Source organism: Oryzias latipes, chromosome 1 (genome assembly GCF_053564925.1).
Source record: "Oryzias latipes strain Hd-rR chromosome 1, Olatipes_Hd-rR_3.1".
NCBI lineage: Eukaryota > Metazoa > Chordata > Actinopteri > Beloniformes > Adrianichthyidae > Oryzias > Oryzias latipes.
The window spans coordinates 14076224-14096879 of record NC_136237.1 but is presented as its reverse complement, the minus strand read 5'-3'; the positions used below and the strand labels follow the sequence as shown (position 1 = coordinate 14096879).

The 20656-nt window shown below is 42.1% G+C and overlaps 1 protein-coding gene and 1 long non-coding RNA gene across 8 annotated transcripts; both read left to right on the top strand.

The window, feature by feature from the left end:
* Positions 1-350: 350 nt before the first annotated feature.
* Positions 351-4057, top strand: LOC144989992 (uncharacterized). 5 transcript variants are annotated; one of them, XR_013653942.1, is made up of 5 exons: positions 351-530; positions 1863-2280; positions 3229-3343; positions 3495-3706; positions 3788-4057. It is a non-coding gene; the product is annotated as an uncharacterized LOC144989992 (long non-coding RNA). The 5 variants fall into 5 exon arrangements; XR_013653933.1 differs by having other exon boundaries at positions 353-530; positions 3229-3286; XR_013653925.1 differs by lacking the exon at positions 3229-3343 and having other exon boundaries at positions 356-530; positions 1863-2025; positions 2109-2280.
* Positions 4058-5020: 963 nt separating this feature from the next.
* LOC144989492 (uncharacterized) lies at positions 5021-18104 on the top strand. Of its 3 annotated transcripts, none has more exons than XM_078942119.1 (14): positions 5021-5285; positions 7775-7874; positions 8010-8113; positions 8183-8458; positions 8567-8660; positions 8740-8807; positions 8912-9130; positions 9320-9385; positions 9464-9586; positions 9676-9741; positions 9845-9925; positions 10021-10086; positions 10299-10332; positions 15997-18104. In XM_078942119.1, exons 2-14 carry the CDS (start codon positions 7775-7777, stop codon positions 17976-17978), a joined length of 3279 nt encoding a protein of 1092 aa, XP_078798245.1. In that variant the 5' UTR covers positions 5021-5285; the 3' UTR covers positions 17979-18104. The 3 variants fall into 3 exon arrangements, with proteins under 3 accessions (XP_078798245.1, XP_078798202.1, XP_078798274.1); XM_078942076.1 differs by having other exon boundaries at positions 10299-10350; XM_078942148.1 differs by lacking the exon at positions 9320-9385 and having other exon boundaries at positions 10299-10350.
* Positions 18105-20656: the final 2552 nt, after the last annotated feature.

The window sequence follows — 20656 nt, the reverse complement described above, 5'->3', positions numbered from 1 at the left end:
TTTAATAATTGTTCATTGTCTTTGTTAGCACTGTAGATCGTCATACTAGTGATAAAAATGTAGAATAATCATGCACATATTTTATTCTTCATAAAACTTACCTTGGATTGGACAGTTTTTTCCAATAATATTGACCAAATCAACCGTGTAGGACGTCACAGGATGTTGTGTGTTACACCTAAACATTTCCTACGAGAGACTAACAGAGGTTGCTATTAGAATATTGAAAAACTTCAGACACAAGTTTGGGTAAATAAATGTGGAGCTAACGTGGTTTGATGCATGTTTTATATCAATTTGGCTTGAAGACGAATTTTAAAACATATACTGGACCCGGAAGAAATACAGACAAAAAACAGGAAGTGGATTTCAGGAGTTAATTCGCCAGCGCACGCCTGTCTGCCGGCGACGGCAGACAGTGTGAGTTTGCAAACTAATTTTCTGCATTTATAACCTTTAACAGTTGGTCACTGTAAGCTGTAGAGGTACTTTAAAGCTATACCAAACCGTGAGTCACCAGAGAGGCAGAGGTCAGCGGTTTATAATCACTATTTATATTGAACTGCTATTAGCATGCCGTGTTAGCATTAGCAAGTTCGCCCGAGCAAAGATCACACACATTGATTCTAGTTAAAATGCATTCGCTTTTCTTGTATTTGTGTGGTCTGTTTCTACTAACTGCAACGCTGGCTGCTTTTGGTAAATACATAACTAAGAGCATTTGTAACGTTGGGAGCTTTTTAAATCATACATAATTTAAAATATAGTGGTGAAATAAGTCCCATTTTTTAAAATGACTTCTCTCATTTTTGCTTCCAAGATTAGTTGTAAAATGATCCAACAGAAACAGTGATGTTAGTTTACTGCTCAATTAACCAGAAAGTTGACAAAAAACCTTTAGAGCACAACATTCATGATTATTCAATGTTATTTCTTTCTTTCAAAGTTATGGTTTTTATTCATATACTTATTATTTGTTGGTTTGTATTTCTTGTTTAAAAAATGATAATGGATTATTTTAGATGCATTGTTTTAATTTTCATACATCCGGTTCAAAGACAAACACCAGCATAACATTTAACTGCTAAGAAATGTGGTTTGATCTGTGAATCGTTGATCTTGGTTCCTGAATTGAATCAGATATTTGTTTCTATGTGTTGATTACCAGCTACCAGAAACTAACTGGATTCACCTTCAGTTAACACAATTTCCAATTGAACAAACATTGTCTAGAAATGACTTAAAATGAGTGTAGTGATGTATAGATGTGGGGCTTTCTGCTCTTTCTTCAGGGAAGTGCAGGTGGTCTGTGTCTAGTAACTTCAATGGTTCTGGGTGCTGAGCAACATTCACCTTTAAATGACAGCTATTAAGTCCTCCAAAGACAATGGAAGTCATTTTTATAGCAAATTGTTTTACAGAAGCATGTGTCAGTGGTTCAGGACATGAAGCTGGATCCTGCTCAGATGTTCAGACTTTATCTGAATATTCCATCATATTTCACTGACCTGAAATCTCTGGATGTGTCTGCTGAGCTCCTCATCAAACACACGGCTGAGTCTGAGCTGACTGATCAGAAGATTCAGACTGAAGAAACTTCCTTTGTAAAATTGATAGATGTTACATTTGTTCTTTAATTTCCTGACATAAAGCTGAAACTGATTGAACAAAGGATATAAAAATAAGATTTTTCCTGAATCAGAAAATCCAACTTTAGGTTCTAAGTACATTTTGGGGCTTCTTTTAAATACCTGATGTAATTCTAACATCCTTGTTGTGTTTTTTAGCAGGACTCAGTGACAGAAAAATGTTTAGACACACCTGAAATGTGTGTATTTGATAAATGTGTTTGTCTTTTCCAGTCATCATGAACCTGCAGCTGCTGGATTCTCTCAGTCGACTTTCCAGAGTGAGGATGCAGGATTTGAACAATTGGTCTAGACGCTACACACAGACGTTCAGCTCCATCCAGGACCCACAGTCAGCACCATCCTCAGCAAACATTGTTCCAGCTCCAGAGGACAGGTACACTGCTGTTCTGTTTATTGATAGGAAATGATATTTGGAGGAGGTTTCTGTTTTTCATGATGTGTGTTTCTGTCTCTAAGAATCTTCAAGGGGAGGCTCCATCTGCCAGGTGCTGCACTTTGGACTGCATCCCTTCCTTTTCCAACATGGTCCATGAAGACATGGAGGACAGAGTCTGTGGGATGACCTGGACTGACCTGCACAGAGTCTGAACTGGATGGACGACACTTCAGTTCATGTGAGTCAAGGCAGGTGAGCGTATACTTTTGGTACTATAGTGTACATGTGAGTACATCACAGAGATGCTCTGCAAAGTTCCTAAGCAGCTGGGGGGAGATAAATTCTGATCCTGCTGGTTTCCTGCTCTTCAGTGGCCTGGAGTGAGAAACCTGATGTGGTTTATTGCTGCATGAAGGTCTCTGTGGATGTTTTCTTTTCTAAAGTTCTGTCCTTGTTCTGAGCAGAACAAAGTAGCAGGATCTTCCAGAAATAATTTTAATATTTTATTTACAAGTATTTACAAATACATTTATATTAACAGATATATTTAAAAATTTACATATTTATTCGCTCATGAATAAAATAGAAATAATTTATTTTGATCCACAATTATAATTCGCTATGTTCACTCTGAGTGTAGTACATTTTTTTTGTCCACTAGATGGTACCAAGAGTGGTGGACAAAATAGTTGGTACTCCTCAGTTAAAGAAAGTCCCCATTGCTCACTGAAATGACTTGAAACGTTCAAAAGTAACAATAAATAAAACATTTTTGAAAGTTAAATAATCACAATCAGCCATTACTTTTGAGTTGTTGATTAACAGAATTAAAAAAAAAAAAAACTAGTGAAATAGGGCCAAGAGACCAAGCTTTCTGACAATAGGCAGCACATTTCTACCCAGAATGCTTTGATAATATGGAGATTTCATTTCCTTGCACAACTTCAAGACACCCTGTGTCAGATGCAGCAAAGCAGCCCCAAAGCAGAACTGAGCCTCCTCCATGTTTCACAGGAGGACAGTGTTCTTTTGGTTGTGTGCTTCATTTTTGAGTCTACCAACATAGAGCTGATGTTTCTTACCAAAAAGCTCCAGTTTTGTCTCATCTGTCCAAAGGACATATTCCCAGAAGCTTTGTGCCTTGTTAACATGCATTTTTGCTAATTCCAGTCTGGCTTTTGTATGATTTCCTTTCAACAGTGGTGTCCTCCTTGGTCGTCTCCTATGAAGTCCACTCTGGCTGAAAGAACCATGAATGGTGCGATCTGACACTGATGTACTTTGATCTAGGAGTTCACCTTTAATGTCTTTGGAGGTTGTTCTGGGTTCTTTGGATACAGTTACAACTATCCGTCTCCTCAGTTTGTCATCAATGTTCCTCTTCCATCGTCCAGTGAGGTTGGCTACTGTACCGTGGGTCTTAAACTTCTTAAACTTCTGAATAATATGTGCCACTGTTGTCACAGGAACTTCAAGCTGCTTAGAGATGCGGAGCAGATGTGGTCTGTGACGTCTGCACTGGAACAAACGACACGCCCTGAAGTCCTGTCTGACCTGCTTTGCTCCTTCCTGTGAGGAACACCTTCAGCCTCATTTGAAAGCAGTTGCATTGAAGAAACACAAGCTGGTGGGACCCTCCAAGAACCTGCAGGAGAACATCTGCTCCAGTCATGATGAGGTGATGAGGATGTTCTGTCACACTGATCACAATCTGTTCTCTCTGCTCTGTGGAAGAACATAACACTGTCTCATCTCACAGCTGCTTCAACAGCAGGTGGAGGAGAGTCGGGAGGTCTTCACTGAGATGATCCGTCTCATCCAGAAGAGAAGAGGTGAAGTGAAGAACAGGATCAGATTCCAACAGCTAACTGAAGTGAGGCGGGTCAAAGGTCTTCAGAAGGAGCTGGAGCAGGAGATGACTGAGCTGATGAGGAGATGCTGTGAGCGTCAGCAGAGACGGGATGGCAAAGCAGTTATCTGTCACTGAAGCCTGTGTTCTTTATGATATGAATAAATCAAGTCAACGTGGTATTTTGTCATTTTCTCACTGAGTGAAGATGCTTGAATGCTTCCCATAACCTACAATGATTGACATGTAACACTCACAAAAGCTCATCTAGCTTACATACTGATGTGGTAGCAATTTTCACTTTTTGTAAGAAATCAAACAACTTTCTGTGTGTGAACATGTTAAAAAAAATCATGTTAGGCCAGAATTAAAGAAAACCATCAGTCTTTAAAGAAGAAATGGAGCAGTTCAAACCTCATTGAATGTGGACAGGTGGGTATTTCATTTTTCTGATGAGATAAAGATGCTTTGTACTTAAAAAATAGGCTTCCAAATTTTAGGGGAACAAATGTAACCAAAAAAAATCTATAATCATTCTTAAATACAAAGGTGTTTTTTTATTTAAATTGAAAATAGTAATCAGGTTTTAAGGGGGGGGGGGGGGGGCATTGATACAGACAGTTAAAATGTAAATACATTTTAACTGTTGTGCTACATGCTCATAAGTCATCACCAATAAAAAAACTGCTCTCTGCTAACAAAGTATGATTAAAAAAACATCTTGTCCATTCACAAAGGTGTATTTTATGTCAAATTAGTTTGTATTGCTTAGAAATGTCACAAAAGAGTCATTTATAAAAAATACATTATATATTAAACGTTTTTATTCCACCTGGGAGCCGCCATTTTGTGAAGCTGCTGTAGACAAATTTTGAAAGGAATTAAATAAATGCTGATACTATTTTATATAAAAGCATTGTCACTGATGTAATTCACAGATTCACTCTTTTTTTCTGCAAACAGTAAATAATGCTGAGTCGGTTCTTAAAACGTTGTGAATAATAAAGTATTATGATTTTGTAGTTGCAAAAGTCCTACAAATGGTTTTGCCCGTTTTCTATCCAATCGCGTAAAAAAATTGGGGTGTGGCTGTCTGTGATTGGTCCAAACTGGTAGAACTTTCTGGAACGGTGGAGAATTCGTCCCTTTTCACACGGGACTTCTGAGTGATCGGACGTGTCTGTCAGAGCTCTGTGAGAAAAGGTTTTCCTTGGTTTCTGTATCCAGAGGATCGGCTGATTTTCGCCAGAGAAGCATCTCTACTGCCTGTTACTTCGACCAAAAGAGGATTTAACTCCATCTTTCCCCCCAGAGTTTTTATTCTCCACCCATCCCCCGCTTTTTCTTTTCTACTCTGTCTCTGTAGGACTCCATTTTGTTGCCCCGGCCCACTTTTTACGTCGAGAAGGTAAGCGTTTTATAAATATCTCAGACGTATTTGAGAGTAAAATGCTTGTGCTTTATATTTCTGCTGTTGTAAAAAAGAGTGTTGCATTTTAGTAGTCACTTTGTTTGCTGTGTGTCGAAGTTTAGCCGAACTTCAAAGCGTTGCCGTTTTAAGCTAGCTAACTAGCGTTAGCAAGCCAGAACAAATTTGAAAGACCCAAATTTAAAAGTATTTGAGTAAAATGCTTGGTTTATTTTTCTGCTGTTGTGAAGATGAGTGTTGCATTTGTGTAATTATATCGGTGACTTTGCCTCGTGTTGAAGTTAGCTTAACTTCAAAAGGATAACATTTTGAAGCTAGCTAGCTAGCGCGTTAGCTAGCTAGTCCAGACCCAAACTTGAAAGTATTTGAGAGTAAAATGCTTGATTTATTTTTCTGCTGTTGTGAACATGAGTGTTGCATTTGTGTGATTTTTATCAGTGACCTTGCCTCGTATGAAGTTATCTTAACATCAATCAAGTGGACGTTTTTTCTGAAGCAAGCAAGTTTGTGTTAGCTTTGTATGAAATTACCCAAAGCTAAAGTTTTGAGAGCAAAATGCTCGTGGTTCATATTTTTGCTGTTGTGAGTGTTGCATTTGTGTAATTTATTAGTGGCTTAGCTTCGACTTGGCTTTAGCTTTAACTTCAGAGGACAGTCGGTGTGTTTGATGTTGCCGGAATGGTGTGTGTGTGGGGGGGGGGGTGTCGGTCGGTGTTCACTCATCTGTTCACTCATCTGTTCATGCGGTTTGCTGCTTTATTGCTGTGGCATTGTCTAATTTTATTGTGTTATTGCTTGGTGATTTTATATATATTTTACTGTTATTCAATTCAGTGCTGATTGTATTGCTTTCATTCAGTTTAGAACTAAAAATGTCTTCTAAATTGCATCAAAATTTGAATTAAAAAAAAAAAACTAACTGCACATGAAAAAATTCAGCTATGTTCTAAATCTTTTGTCAAAGAGGTAAAGCATTTATTATAAATGTTCTTTTGTTAAGTCATTAAGAGTTTTTTAAAACGTATGACATTTTTAAATTGGGGTATTTATTTTGTGTTTAAAATGTTCCAAGTTCACATGGATTTGTAAGATCATTACAAATAGAACCTGCTAGGATTCTTTTTTTTTTTTTGTTCATTTTACCTGAAATGTGACACACATTGGGTTACATTTGCATGTAGGTAGATGCTATTATGTATTAGTTACTGTCTTCGCAGTGACTGTTACTGTTGACTCCTGGATGTTGTGATTGATTCTATTTGGTAGATTTAATTTGAATTCTGTGATTTTTAGTGTGAATTTACCTATGGATGGTTTGGGCTTGCTGGTGAAGCTGGTTTCTTCTAAATGAAAGTACTGATCACTCATGGAGCTGCATGTTGTTTTGATGCAAGTTTGTGAGATTGTGTAACCTCAGCCAAATGATGAAGTTGAATTTAGTCAGATCTGTGGATTTATCGCTGAGGATCTCCTGAAACTGTAAAGTTTATCTGCTGACTTGATGCTAAATTAAAGGCCTGTTTGTGATCTGTGTATCCTCTGGAGGAAAATATTGGTAAAAAGTTAGATTTTCTTTAAGATCTGTTTGTTAAAACAAAAAAGATTTAAAACACATTATTTCATTCTGTAGAAGTGTTTTGGAAAAGATTAATAGAAGTAATGAATAAAGAACTGATGGCTCACCAAAATAGACTTCATATATGTAGCAGAAGAAGCCATTTTGAACTAGTAATGTTACTTTTCAAAGGGTATCTTATTAAAAACAGGTGTGCTTTTCTCCAAAGGGAAAAAAACCTCTGAAAAAAAAAATGCTTTCTAGTATTTCAACATTTTTTTTTAAATGAAATGATAGTTCAGATAAAAATCTTAATTGTAATAAATGTAACTTGCAGCTGCACAGTCAGAAGTCAGACAGGTTTTTCTGCTGCAAACATTTTGAACATGCTGGTTGCTGCACTAAATCAGTTTTCCTGACATGAAGGAGGCCTGTCAATGCACCTGGCTGATTTTTGTTTTTATTTTTTTATTGTCGTTTTGGTAATTTCCTGCTGCTTGGCCAGATTTATCTTATTTCTGGGCTGACTGTCCATTTGAATTTTAGCATGCCCTGCTTCTGCTGCTGCAGTGGTCAGCAAAAAGTTATATTTTCTTTAAGATCTGTTTTTTATAACAAAAAAGATATATAGCACACTATTTCATTCTGTGTTTTGGAATAGATTAATAGAAATACTGAATAAAAGATTGACTGCTCACCAACAGTGGCAACTATTTTTGCTTGCTGTAAATCTTTTTCTAAAGTTTATTCTGAAAGAAACACACAATGCTTTTTAAACGTACTGCTATTATTTATATTGTCAAGGAAAATTAGTTTTAATGTATATTGGACAAAATGATCTTATATTATAAAATTACTGGTTGTGCTAAAAGTGTTTTTTGTGTGTTTTTGTGTGTTTATGATCTTTGTGTAGATGCCACGGGGCAAGGACCACCGCAGAGCCCGTGCCAGGAACTTCGTGCCCATGGACCTGGGACCGACTGGCCATCCAAGCCCGAGTGCTCCGAGTTCACGTAAGTAACTGAGATTTTTTTCTCTCTCCATTATTGCATCAGTTTTATTCTGCTCCCTAATCTTTTATGAATTGAGGCATGTGTATGTGCTGTTGGCTAAAAAGAGAACACAACCTAACGTGTTGTGTTTCCCAGGCTCCGGCACTGGGTTTAGGCACCCCGTGCGAAGATGGCCAATGTCTTCTGCCACCGGGAAGAGCCACAAGTGCCTTGTGCCGCCAGAGTCTCCCGGGGAGAAGGTAACGTACCTGTGACTGACTGTTACCCAGTGTAAGTTATGGCTATGACAACAACTGCATGTGTTCCAGTTCGTCCTGGTGGTAGGAGACTCCCACCTTCGCGCCCTGGTGGACGGGATCGTCCGGATGCCTGGGGGTGGGGGCATGACCTTCGGGTTCATGTCCACCCCTGGCGCCAGTGCAGCCGAGCTGTACAAAGAGGTAAGGCACGCAAACATTCCACGTACCCCCGATCTTGTGTGTCTTCTCGCCCCCAGCAACAACCTGACGGCCAGCCGGACGCTCCCCGAGGCAGCTGTGGACTTCAGGCGGCTCCTGACTCTGCTCCAGTCCAAGTGGTCCAAGGTAAGTGTGTTTTAATTTTTGCACGTTGAAGAGAAGCAGAGGGGGATGCAGCAGCAGAAAGTGTAATTACTGAAGCTGGTTTGTGTGTTTGTGGGATTCTTTTACCAGCTCTTCGTCCTGGACTTCCCGCCTCGCCTGACTGTGGCCCCGGACCTGCAGACGTTCCTCCGCCAGGACTTCAACCGAGTGGCGGCGCAGATGGGTATAAAATCATGTCCTTGTTGGTTGTCATGTAGATGATTGTTTGGGGGAACAGTTCACTAACTTTCATTCCTGTGCAGGCATTAAGTACCTGTCTGTTGCTGAGCACTTCAGCTTGGACCACTTGGAGCTGTGGGCCCGCGATGGGGTAGGTTGATGGTTCTGGTAGTTTTTGATGCAGACAGCTTTTCTCAGTACAATAAGTCTCAAATCAAATCTCGTGGGGTTTTCTTGTTTTTTTGTGCCTCTCAGGTCCACCTGAGTGACGATGGAGGGATGGTCCTTCTGGCTTCCCTGCTGTGGAACTACTCTGCTCTGCAGCTGGTGGAGCCAGAGGTCCAGGCGCCTCCTCCTGCGTCGCCCCGGCCTGCCGCGCGGCGAGTCACTCCTAAGGTGGTTGTGAGGGAGCACCCTGTGTCCCCTCCTCCAACCAACCCTTTTGAGTGGGCTTGCAAGGTAGGGAAGGCAAAGGTAAGCGTCAGCTCATTTCATACAAATGAAATGATTTTTCCTGTTTTAAACTTGTCCATGTGTTCAAGGTGAATCCAGCTTCCTGAAAGCCAGACCAGAAGTGGCGTGTGCAGAGCAGGTCTGTGGTCCATGGAAGAGGCTAGTTCAAGTGTCTAAATAGTTTTCTCTTTCTTTTCTCACTCTCTACAGAAAGCCAGTCCTTCAGGTGCAGACCGCTCTCCTCTGGCATCCTGGCACGGGCGGGGATTGGAGCAGGTGAGTTGCAGGAAAAATAAAACTGCAGTGTGTTTGTTGTGTCCACATGATAACATTTCTGTGTTTTCTATTCCACAGGCTGCTCCTCTCCCGGTGTCGCCCGTGCGCTTCAGCCCTGCTATTCTGGATCTGATGGACAAATTTTACCCGTCAGATCTGGACTGTGCTGGAGCTGCTGCGCCCGTTCCCGCTGGGAACAAGGTAACTGTTTTGTCTTGATGCTCAGAGTTCAGAATAGCTTTAAAACTGCTCCTAAATACTTTTTTCTGGTGTTTGTCATTATTCCTCAGACGTCTCGTGCTAGACGTCGCCGGAGGGCTGTGGCTGCATCCCAGAGGGCTGCCCCCAGGCCCCAGGTAAGAAGAGGACACATTTCAGTGTTGTGTTATAGAGGTCAAAACAGATTTTTAAAGTGAGATATTTAATGGTGTGTATTTCTGTGTTTTGTTTTTCACTAAGGCGGAGGTCCCCGAGCACGTGGAGGTGAAACCCCGGCCTTCACCTGCCAGGCGTGCCAGGAAGGAGAGGGTTCCGGCCCAGGTATAATGACTTTGTAGTTTCATTCAGTCAGAATGCTGCAGCACCTAGTTCATGGTAAAAGTGTGACATTAAATACATTTCATGTTTGTATGCAGGACCGTGTGGGGGTGACACCTAGGTCTCCTACCAAGGACGTGACGGTGGAGCAGCCTGTGGACCAGGTGAGAGAAGAAAAGAAAAAAGCTCAATATTGATGTTTTTTATTTATTTATAGTCATTTTAAGTTTGACATGTTTGTTTGTGTTCCTACTTAAGCTTTTGTTGTGTGCTCTTTTAGTAGCAGACATGATTCTTGGGCAAGTATGATCAAAATGCTTCCTAAGCCTTGTATCCTTTTAAAGTAATGTCTTTCTTTTCTCCTCTTTTCCTAAAGGACCAGCAGCAGCGTGGACGGCCTGCTGCAGGAGGTAAGAAGAGCAGCAAAGGTAAGAGCTGTTCTCCTTCTTGCATCTGCTGTGCGGTTCAGCCAAGTTCAGATCCCATCATCTCGTTTGGTCCCTCTGAATGTAATAGTGAAGTGGTTCCTGCTCCTGTCAGTTGTAGTGTTGAGGTTGTGTCAGACTCTAGTTCAGTTGACATGGAGGTTGGTGTGACGTTTGGCTCCTCGGATGATGAGCTGGTAACTTCTGAGGTCCAGGAGCCTGGTCCTGTTCCTGCTGCTGGTACGTTAAAGTTCCCCAGCATCAGAGGATCGTTTCACCAGGGCAGTGAGCTGTTTGGGAGCAACAGTGGGCGGCAGTGCATGGCCATCTCTTTGGTGGCTGCTGCCAAGCACACTGTTAAAGGTGTTTTTCAGTGGGACAGCTGTGAGTTGGATTCTGTGCTGCTTGCTGGAGATCAGGTTTACTCGGACCTGCAGAGACAGAACAAAATCACTGACTCTGCAGGTTTTCTGAGAGCGACTGATCTTCCAAGTCAAGTAGTGGTAGATGGGGTTGAACTGTCCTGTTTTTTGGGGGAAATTGTTAGTGGGGATGCTAAAATCAATTCGGGTGAGTTTGTTGATGTGGGTGTGTTGGTTCCCCTGAAGGAGGGGTTGGTTCGGATGACGGCACAGTACAACACGTGTCTGCTGACACTATGTGAGAACACGTGTGCCGTCATTGCTGAGAATGGACGCTGGGCTATTGTAGACTCCCATTCTCGCAGTCCTGAAGGGATGAGGGTCCCTGATGGATCCAGTGTAGTTCTGTTTTTTGACTCTGTGGATGAAGTTCACGACTACCTGCAGAGGTCAGTCAAGGGCATTGTCCTCACAGAGTTTGAAATGGTTGGTGTTGTTGTTTTTTCTGCTTCCAATACATTTGGCCCTTTCTTAGGAAGTCCTGCAGAAAGTAACTCCCTGAACCTCTGCAAAGAGAGCCTCTTCCATGACACTTCATTAGATGTCACTGTAGAACCCAAAAAGACAGCAACAAAACGAAAAATGGATTCAAAAATTGATATTGCAGACCCTTCAGTCGAAAACTTGAAGAAAGTCAAATTAGATGATATTGCTGTGGAGGAACAAGAAGTAATTTTTAGTGAGCCTGAGCAGGAAATTTTCTATTTTAACCCTTTAAATCGTGATGTCTGCCAGGCTCTGTGCTCAATGTTAAATATTGAGTTCCAAAATTTTAATGCCCCATCTGATTCTCCCATTGGTTTGTTAGGGCCCCCCTGCACCAACGAAAGCATCATAGGAGATGGAAATTGTTACTTTAGGGCCATCTCTCAGGCTGTGAGCGGATCCCAAAACAGCCACAGAAAAATTCGGTTAGCTGTTGTTAAACAATTAGAAACGAACCCCGATCTGTACAGCTGGGTAATTGGACGTGAGTACTCCTCTGTGGCTGAGTACATAACCAAATCTAGAATGCGTTTCGTTAGTGTCTGGGCAACAGACGTCGAAATTCAAGCCACGGCTGATTTATTAGGAATAAATGTTTTTGTATTGTTTGATGGCAGGTGGCTACGGCACCAGAGCAGCGGTCAACAATTATCTGAAAACGCCATTTATATAGAAAATTGTGCTAGAACACATTTTGAGACTGTTGTCTGCGTTAAAGATCCACAACAGGACCGCTGTGCTGGTTGTTGTCCCTCTGCCAACAAACAACCAAAAACATATTGCATGCGTTCAAATAAAAATAATTCTACAGACATGAAGACAAATTCAATAATTGAGAGCAAATGTTTAAAATTTACTTCTAAATACTTGTTATACCAAAAGAGAAAACAAAGAGCGAAAAAGTTTAAAGGAAAAATCCAAAGAGAAATTGAGATGGACCGGTTAAAGCACATCATCAAAATAAAATACTTGAAAGATGCAAGTTATCGACGGAAAGTCAAGTCAGTAAATACAACACGACGGCAAATGAGATGCATGGAAAATGAGGATTACAGAGAAATGCTAAAGTTAAAAGATAAAACGAAATATGGTAATGTAACTGAGAAAATTAAAATCCAAAGGAAAACAAAATATAGAGAAGATTCCGCTCACAGGACCATGAAGAAAACTCTAAGCATCCAAAAATATAGAGATGATGCCGCACATAGGACCATGGTGAAGTCTCTGAGCATTCAGAAATATAGGAGGGATTCGGCACACAGGACCATGGTGAAAGCTCTGAGCATTCAGAAATATAGGAGAGATTCGGCACACAGGACCAGGGTGAAAGCTCAGAGCATTGGCAAATATAAAAAAGATCAAACACAAAAAATTAAATTAAAGAGTACAAATAAAAAGCGATATAGAGAAAACCCTGCGTTCAGGAAAAGTGTCATAAGTAATGTTCAACGGAAGAGGCAGTTGAATAAAAAGAAGGCAGAGAGTTTTCAGGAAGTCATGCAGGACTTCCTAAAAAAGGTTGAAAAAGGTCCAGAGTTTGTTTGCTGTGTGTGCAACAGACTTCTGTTTCATCACCAGGTTTTGCTGTGCGTCAGGGAGACGTACAGCAAATCTGTGAAGATGGCAGAGATTGCAGATGCGTGCATTAGTGAGGACTATCTGCACCGCTGCAACATGGACTGTGAGAGCCCGTGTTTGTTTTTAGGGACGGCGAGGAGCGCTCTGTGGATTTGCCACTGCTGCGACTCAAAGTTAAAAAGAGGTCTGACCCCGCCTGAGTGGGTGGGTAACAACTTGGAGGTGTGTCCTGTCCCACCTGAATTGGCTTGTTTAAATAGTTTAGAGCAGCATCTGATTGCACTGCATATACCTTTCATGAAGATGCTTGCTCTGCCTAAAGGTGGGCAGAACGGTGTTCACGGCCCAATCACGTGTGTTCCTGCCAACTTGGTGCAAACGACCAATGTGCTGCCTCGGTCTGACATGGAAGGGTCTCTGTTGCGCGTCAAATTGAAGCGTAAACTGACTTACAAAGGTCATTATGAGTATCAGTTTGTGGATACCATGCACATTAGGCGAGCCTTGCAATATTTGAAACGCAACAATAAGTATTACAAAGACATAGACTTTAATGAAGCTTGGCTCAATGACTTTTGTAAAGAAGATTTGGAAGAAGAAAATCGAAACGAACCAGAAAAGCAGACGGACAAAAAAGAGGATGAGGCCGATGATGGAGAAGATGAGCTTCTCCATGACAGACAGAATCACTGCATGTTCCAAGATTCTGCTCTGTTCCCAGTGGACATCGGCCAAGAAGTCCTGGATCAGTATTTTGAGGATATTTTGAATTTGGCCCCGGCGGAAGGAAATAATCCGGTCCGATTATTGACTAATCGCGAAAATGAAGCTAAATGTTTTCCTGTCATCTTTCCCGATGGTAAAAACGTTTACCATGAAAACAGAAGGTTCAAATTAACTCTCTCGCGTTATTTCAACAACAGGATCCTCCATGCTGACGGTAGGTTTGCACAGAACGTCGAGTACATCTTTTTTGCACAGTACATGTCGGAGGTGGAGAAGGTTGTTTCTAGTGTGTCTGTGGCTCTCAGAAAAGAAAAATCAGGAAGTGCATCTGAAGGTGTAAGTGCCGATGCACGTACTGAGAAAACCCTGAAGAAGCTGCTGGAAGCAGATCAGGGCTTTTGTTTCCTCCGGCCTATTCGAGGCACTCCGGCATTCTGGCAGGCAACACAGAAGGACCTGTTGGCCTGTGTTCGTCAGCTGGGTATTCCAACGTGGTTCTGTTCGTTCTCTGCAGCCGACATGCGTTGGAAAAATCTCCTCGACACTGTGTTAAGACAGGAGGGGAGAACCCAGACAGCTGACCAGTTGGATTGGGCTGAAAGATGTGAATTGTTGCGCAGGAACAGTGTCACCGCGGCACGCATGTTTGACTTCCGCTGGCACTGTTTCCTGAGGGTGGTCCTGATGTCTCCGGCTAATCCTATAGGGAAAATTGTGGATTTCTTTTATAGGATTGAGTTCCAGCAGCGTGGGTCCCCTCACGTGCACGTTTTGTTTTGGATTGAGGGGGCTCCACGGATAGGCAAAGAGTCGGAAGAGGAGGTCGCAGCGTTCATAGATAAATATGTCACTTGCGAGATTCCTGATGATGATGAGGTGTTGAAAGAAATTGTTCTGGCTGTCCAGCAGCACTCTAGGAACCACACCAAGTCATGTAAGAAGGGGGGGACCAAATGTCGCTTCAACTTTCCAAAAACAGCATCCGGCCGCACATTTGTTATCGAAGATGAAAAGATTGTGAAATGCCCCAAATGTACTGACCCGAACGTCAAAGCCGGCGAAGTATCCAAATTAGAATGCATCTGCTGGAAGATTGACATGAAGAAGCAGATTGCTGCGGAGGCATTTGACTTTTTGACCGAAATTAACCGCGTTGTTAATGACGACAAATCAGAATTCGAAACCCTGGAGCAGATCTTTGAGTATTTCCAAATTGACCAGGAAATATACGAGAAACTGTTCAGGGCCTGCCATCGGAGAAGCCAGGTCGTCCTAAAAAGAAACAAAAATGAAATCTGGATCAACCCCTACAACAAGTCCCTGTTAAAATGTTGGAATGCAAACATGGACATTCAGTACATCGTTGATGCGTTCGCTTGCGTCGTGTACATCATCTCGTACATTTCAAAAGAAGAGCGCGAAATTGGCCTGTTGTTGCGAAACACCCAAAAAGAAGCGGAAAAGGGAAACACCAGTGCAAAAGAGACGCTGAAGAAATTAGGCACCGTGTATTTACATAATCGGCATGTGTCGGCTCAAGAAGCAGTGTATAGATTGGCTAATATGCACCTAAAAGAATGCTCCAGAAAAGTTGTGTTCATTCCAACCGGGGACAACATCATTAGGATGAGCAAACCGCTTGCTGTTCTGCAGCAGCAAGACGAGTCCGGGTCCCAGTGGATGCTAAACATCGTGGACCGGTACAAAAATAGGCCACACGATCAGGAATTTGACGACCTGTGCATCGCTACTTTCGCGTCCGAATATCGGCTATTGTCAAAAAACGAAAGCTCCAAAAATGCGATAGAGCTCCAAAATAATTGTGGTCTGGTCGTGAAACGCACACGCACCAAACCTGCAGTCGTCCGTTATGCGCGCTTCTCCGAGCACAAAAATCCGGAGCGGTTTCATTTGAGTATTCTCCAATTATTCCTCCCGTATCGCACGGACGACGACCTGAAACCGCAGGATTTCAAATTCTATCAGGATTATTATAAGAATGGTACAGTGCGTCTTCGTAGCGGTGAACACACTGTTGAAAGTGTTGTCGATCGTAACCGGGAGAAGTTCGAGCTTGAGGCTGATGCGTTGGAGCTGGCCCAGGCTGAGCTGACGGATGCAGAGTTTTTGGAGGCTGCATGGGACATTTTGGTCCCCGGGGCCCAGTTGGAGCAGCGGGAGAGTGAGATGGAGCAGCGAGAGCAGCTGGTAGAGAGAGGGACAGAGGGTGAACATCAGGAGGACATTCCAGATCTGGATGTCCTCCGTGGAGAAGCTGCTCGGCTGGAGAAGAGTCCCGGTCTCAGTAGGGAGGAGGGGCTGTTGCTCATCAGCTCTCTGAATGAGCTGCAGCTCTCCACCTTCCTACATGTCAGAGAGTGGTGTTTACAGAAGGTCTCAGGTCAGAACCCAGATCCTCTGCACATGTTTGTTACAGGCGGTGCAGGGACTGGAAAGAGCCACCTGATCAGAGCGATCCAGTACGAGGCTACGAGGTTGCTGTCACCTCTGTGTCTCCAGCCGGACGCCGTGTCGGTTCTGCTGACCGCCCCCACAGGGATTGCTGCCTACAGTCTGAAGGCAGCAACCATTCACACTACATTTGGAATCGGTACAGAATTCCGTCTGCCGTACTCTCCTTTGGGCGAGGAGAAACTTAATTCTATGCGCGTTAAGTACCACGATTTGCAGATTTTGATCATTGACGAGATTTCCATGGTGGACCACAGACTATTGATCTACATCCACGGCAGACTGCGACAAATTAAACAAACAGGTGACTTTTCCCCATTTGGAAAAGTGTCAATTATCGCTGTTGGAGATTTCTATCAGTTGCCTCCCGTTAGAGGGAAACCACTTTATGCAGAAAAATCTGAGCTAAATTTGTGGTCCATGTGCTTCAAAGTGGTTGAACTGACAGAGATCGTCCGACAGAAAGACCAAGCATTTGCACAGATGTTAAACAGGCTTAGGACGCGTACAAAAGACACCAAATTGTTGCCCAGTGACGTGCAAATGCTGAAGCAGTGTGAAACAGGCGAGGACAGCACGGCTTTGCACATTTTCCCCACCAATGCCCAAGTGTTTCAACACAACTTGGAGCAGCTCAAAATTACTTGTGAAGATTTCTGTGAAATTGTTGCAGAAGACTTTATCCCGAGTAAAGAGACGGGTAAACTGCAACTGATGAGTGGGCATCACAAAAAAGTGAAGAACAGCTGTTTGGAAGAGAGGCTGTTATTGGGAGTCAACGCTCGAGTGATGCTATGCAAAAATTTAGACATCACAGATGGATTGGTAAATGGGGCATGCGGCATAGTCACCCACATTGAATCCTACACAGAGGGGGGGTTTCCAAAATATGTTTATGTGAAATTTGACGACGAGGAAATTGGGAAAATAGCTCGGAGAACATGTGCCAAAGCCGACTTGCCTGGTTCCACTGCTATAGAGCCCGAGGAAGAGCGGGTGAGCCAAAAGGGGGGGATGAGGAGACAGTTCCCACTCAAGCTGGCATGGGCTTGTACCGTCCACAAGGTACAAGGCCTGACCGTGGACCAGGCTGTGGTCTCCTTCAATAAGATCTTTGCTGCTGGACAGGTGTATGTTGCTGTGAGTCGGGTCAGGACCATCGAGGGTTTGATAATTAGGGACTTTAAGGAAAAGGCGATTTACTGCAATAAACATGCGAAGGCTGCTCTGGAGAAGATGCCCCCCCTCCTGAGTGATGAAAGAAGATGTGACCCGTCTTCTTTCAGAGTTTTTCTGCTGAATGTTCAGGGATTGTGCAGGCATGTCTCCTATCTGGCCCACTGTACACAGCAGCTGCAGCCTCACTGCATTGCTGTGACGGAGACATGGCTGACCCCTAGCTCTGCCTTAGAAGCTGTCCAAATGGACGGCTTCAGTTTCCACAGCCGTCCGAGAGGGCTTTCCTACAGTGGAACCAACCCAGCATTAGTTGGCCTGAAGAGCCAGCAACATGGGGGGGTTGGGATCTACTGTACGGACGGAGGAGACTACCAAATTCTGGACAAGCCAGACCTTAATTTGGAGTGTGTTGTTTACAGGAGTCTGGCTCTAAATTTAGTGTTAGCTGTAGTGTATCGGCCCCCCTCCTATCCTGTAGTGCTGTTTAGATCCCACCTACAGGATTTAGTACTTTGGTTAGAAACTCAAAGTGAATCAGTTGTAGTGATGGGAGATTTTAATGAAGACATCCTGAAGTCCTCTTCCATTTTTAATCTGATGACGGACAGAGGCTTCAGGCAGCATGTCACTTCTCCCACAACAGAGAGGGGGGAAACCATCATAGATCATGTCTATGTTAAAACATCCAAATTTACTGTCAAGGCCGTGGTCAGTCAAATTTACTTCAGTGACCACGAGGGGATCCTCTGTTCATTCAGTGCATCCTAGAGGGGGGGTTTCTGCTGGAGACAGCCTGGTGTTTATTGTAGGGTGGGGTTTTGTCGTTGGATTTGTTTTATAGTGAAAACATGGAGTAAATTACCTTTGAAACAATCTTTTATAGCTTTATTTTAAACAAATGGCGTATGTATTTTAAAAGGTAAGTTATTGTTTTCTGTTCTCTTTGAATGTATGTGTTCATGGTCATTTGTTCTGAAATGTTCGGTTTCTTTTACTGTATTTCAACAAGCATGTGACACAAAAACATGTAATTTGTGATAGTTTTTCTAAAGTAATTAGATTATCATTTACTTAAAGTGTGTTATCATTTGGAGTCACATGCTGGTTGGAATACAGGTTTTGCTTCCATGTTCAGTCAAAAAAAGCAAAAGGCACTGGTAGTTGGTACTCTGGCTTCAGCCAGACGGGGTTCAACTCCCTGCAGTGTCCTTGAAAATTCTTTGACTATGACATGAAACATCAAAAAAATTAATCTTCCAAAAATAGTATTCTAAATTTGTAATGATTATTACATGTTGATAAAGAATTCTTTCAGATTTGATAAATATAGCAATACTAAATGTATATCACCTCTTCATCAGGTTTGCGGTTGACACTTAAGTGGTTGTTGATGGGACCCACCACTGCATCTTAGAGACCCCCTACAGAAGTGAGGTGAGCAGGCTGGCTCTGTGGTGCAAAGACAACAATCTCCACCTGAATGTGGAGAAGACAAAGGAGATGGTTGTGGACTACAGGAGAACTCAAACCAAGTACACTATACTGATTATCAATGGTGCTGCTGTGGAAATGGTGAGCTACACAAAGTTCCTGGGGTGCACATCTCCATTGACCTGTCTTGGAACCACAAAACTGCATCACTGGCCAAGAAAGGCCAACAACACCTGTACTTCCTCTGCAAACTAAAGATGGCCAGAGCTCCTCCCCCCATCATGCAGACCTTCTACAGGGGCACCATCGAGAGCATTCTGACCAGCTGCATCACCGTTTTATAAGCTGCTTGCACTGTAGGGCCAGAGGGAAGTAATTTCATCTGTACTGTATGTCATGTGTTTGCAGCATATTTGACAATAAAGCTGACTTTGAATAAATGTGTAATTTTTTAATCAATTGGTTGCATTGATTTGTATTTTATTGTCATCACCCTGACACTTTTTTGTCCCTTAAGATTCAGAAATGAGGAGTTAGCTGCTGCAGGTCTTCTGGAGTTCTCTTTTCATTTCAAACGAGACTATTCAGCAGTTAAAAATTGTTTTAACTTCTTATATTCCAGAAAGGTTTAACCTGTCCTCTGCTAATCCCTGGGCTCCAGAGGTCATGCACATGCATGTTGAAGACTGAATAAATGATCAATTGAACACTGAATTCATGATCCACCAAGGAAGGTAAAAGAGAGGGGAAACGTGTGGCATATTTCACAGAGGCAACATTGGAGGTCTTAATGAATTCATCTGAAGAATTCAAAACTGTCTTTATTAATAAAAGCAACATAGCTGCATCACTAAGGCAAAGCGGGTCAGCTTGGCAAAAAATAACTGACAGAGTAATTACATGAGTTCCTAACAATCATTCACACTTTAATTCTGTAATAATAATGAACAGGCATTCAGGGCATTAAAAATGTCTGTTCAGTTAATGTAAAGCTGAACAAGTGTGAATTTATTTCCTGGCACCAATTTCCCATGTTATAAATTGACTTAACCTTTGTGCTATCCTAGGCACTTTAACATTGGGAGTTGGGTCATCTAGACCCATTAGACAGTGCGCTGAACCTTTTTTCTTCAATGATTTGTGATCTTCACTGGTGTCCATGGATTACATGAAATCTTTCCACCTTTGTCATGGTAGGGAGAACACGTCAATGTAAGGGTGGGGTCATATAAGATAGCACAAGAGTTAAAAAATGTTATGTTGTAGTTGAGAGAAAATCCTTCTGGAGCCTGAAAAACCGAGTCAAGTGAAGATTGAACATGAAAAAATGTTATAAAGAGGTCATAGTGAAATCAAACACATTACTTAAGATGCAAATTATGCTAAGCTAGTTGTGCTAATGTGGCGAAAAGTACTGTTTTAGCATTGTGATAAGCATCATCAACTGACAGAAAAACACTGCTTAAAATGCTAATTATGCTAGTCTTGCTAGTGTGGTTAAATGTGCTAGAATAGTGTTGAGAATAATCACCTAACTCAGAAAAACTCACTACCTAAAATGCTAATTATGCTATCTATGCAAGCTATGCTAATGTGGCTAAAAGTGCTAGCATAGCGATCAGCATAATCAACTGACTCAGAAAAACACATTACCTAAAATGCTAATTATGCTAACTATGCTAGCTATGCTAATATGGCTAAAAGTGCTAGCATAGCGATCAGCATCATTAACTGAATCAGAAAAACACATTACATAAAATGCTAATTATGCTAACTATGCTAGCTATGCTAATGTGGCTAAAAGTGATAGCATAGCGATCAACATCATCAACTGACTCAGAAAAACACATTACCTAAAATGCTAATTATGCTAACTATGCTAGCTATGCTAATTTGGCTAAAAGTGCTAGCATAGCGATCAGCATCATCAACTGACTCAGAAAAACACATTACCTAAAATGCTAATTATGCTAACTATGCTAGTTATGCTAACCTATCTAAAAGTGCTAGCATAG

Excerpts from the sequence above, each read along its gene's own strand:
- LOC144989492 (XM_078942076.1), top strand. The coding sequence starts at position 7,775 with ATGCCACGGGGCAAGGACCACCGCAGAGCCCGTGCCAGGAACTTCGTG. Across the intron at positions 9,587-9,675 it reads CCGTTCCCGCTGGGAACAAG|ACGTCTCGTGCTAGACGTCG; the intron begins GTAACTGTTTTG and ends ATTATTCCTCAG. Across the intron at positions 10,087-10,298 it reads TGGAGCAGCCTGTGGACCAG|GACCAGCAGCAGCGTGGACG; the intron begins GTGAGAGAAGAA and ends CTTTTCCTAAAG.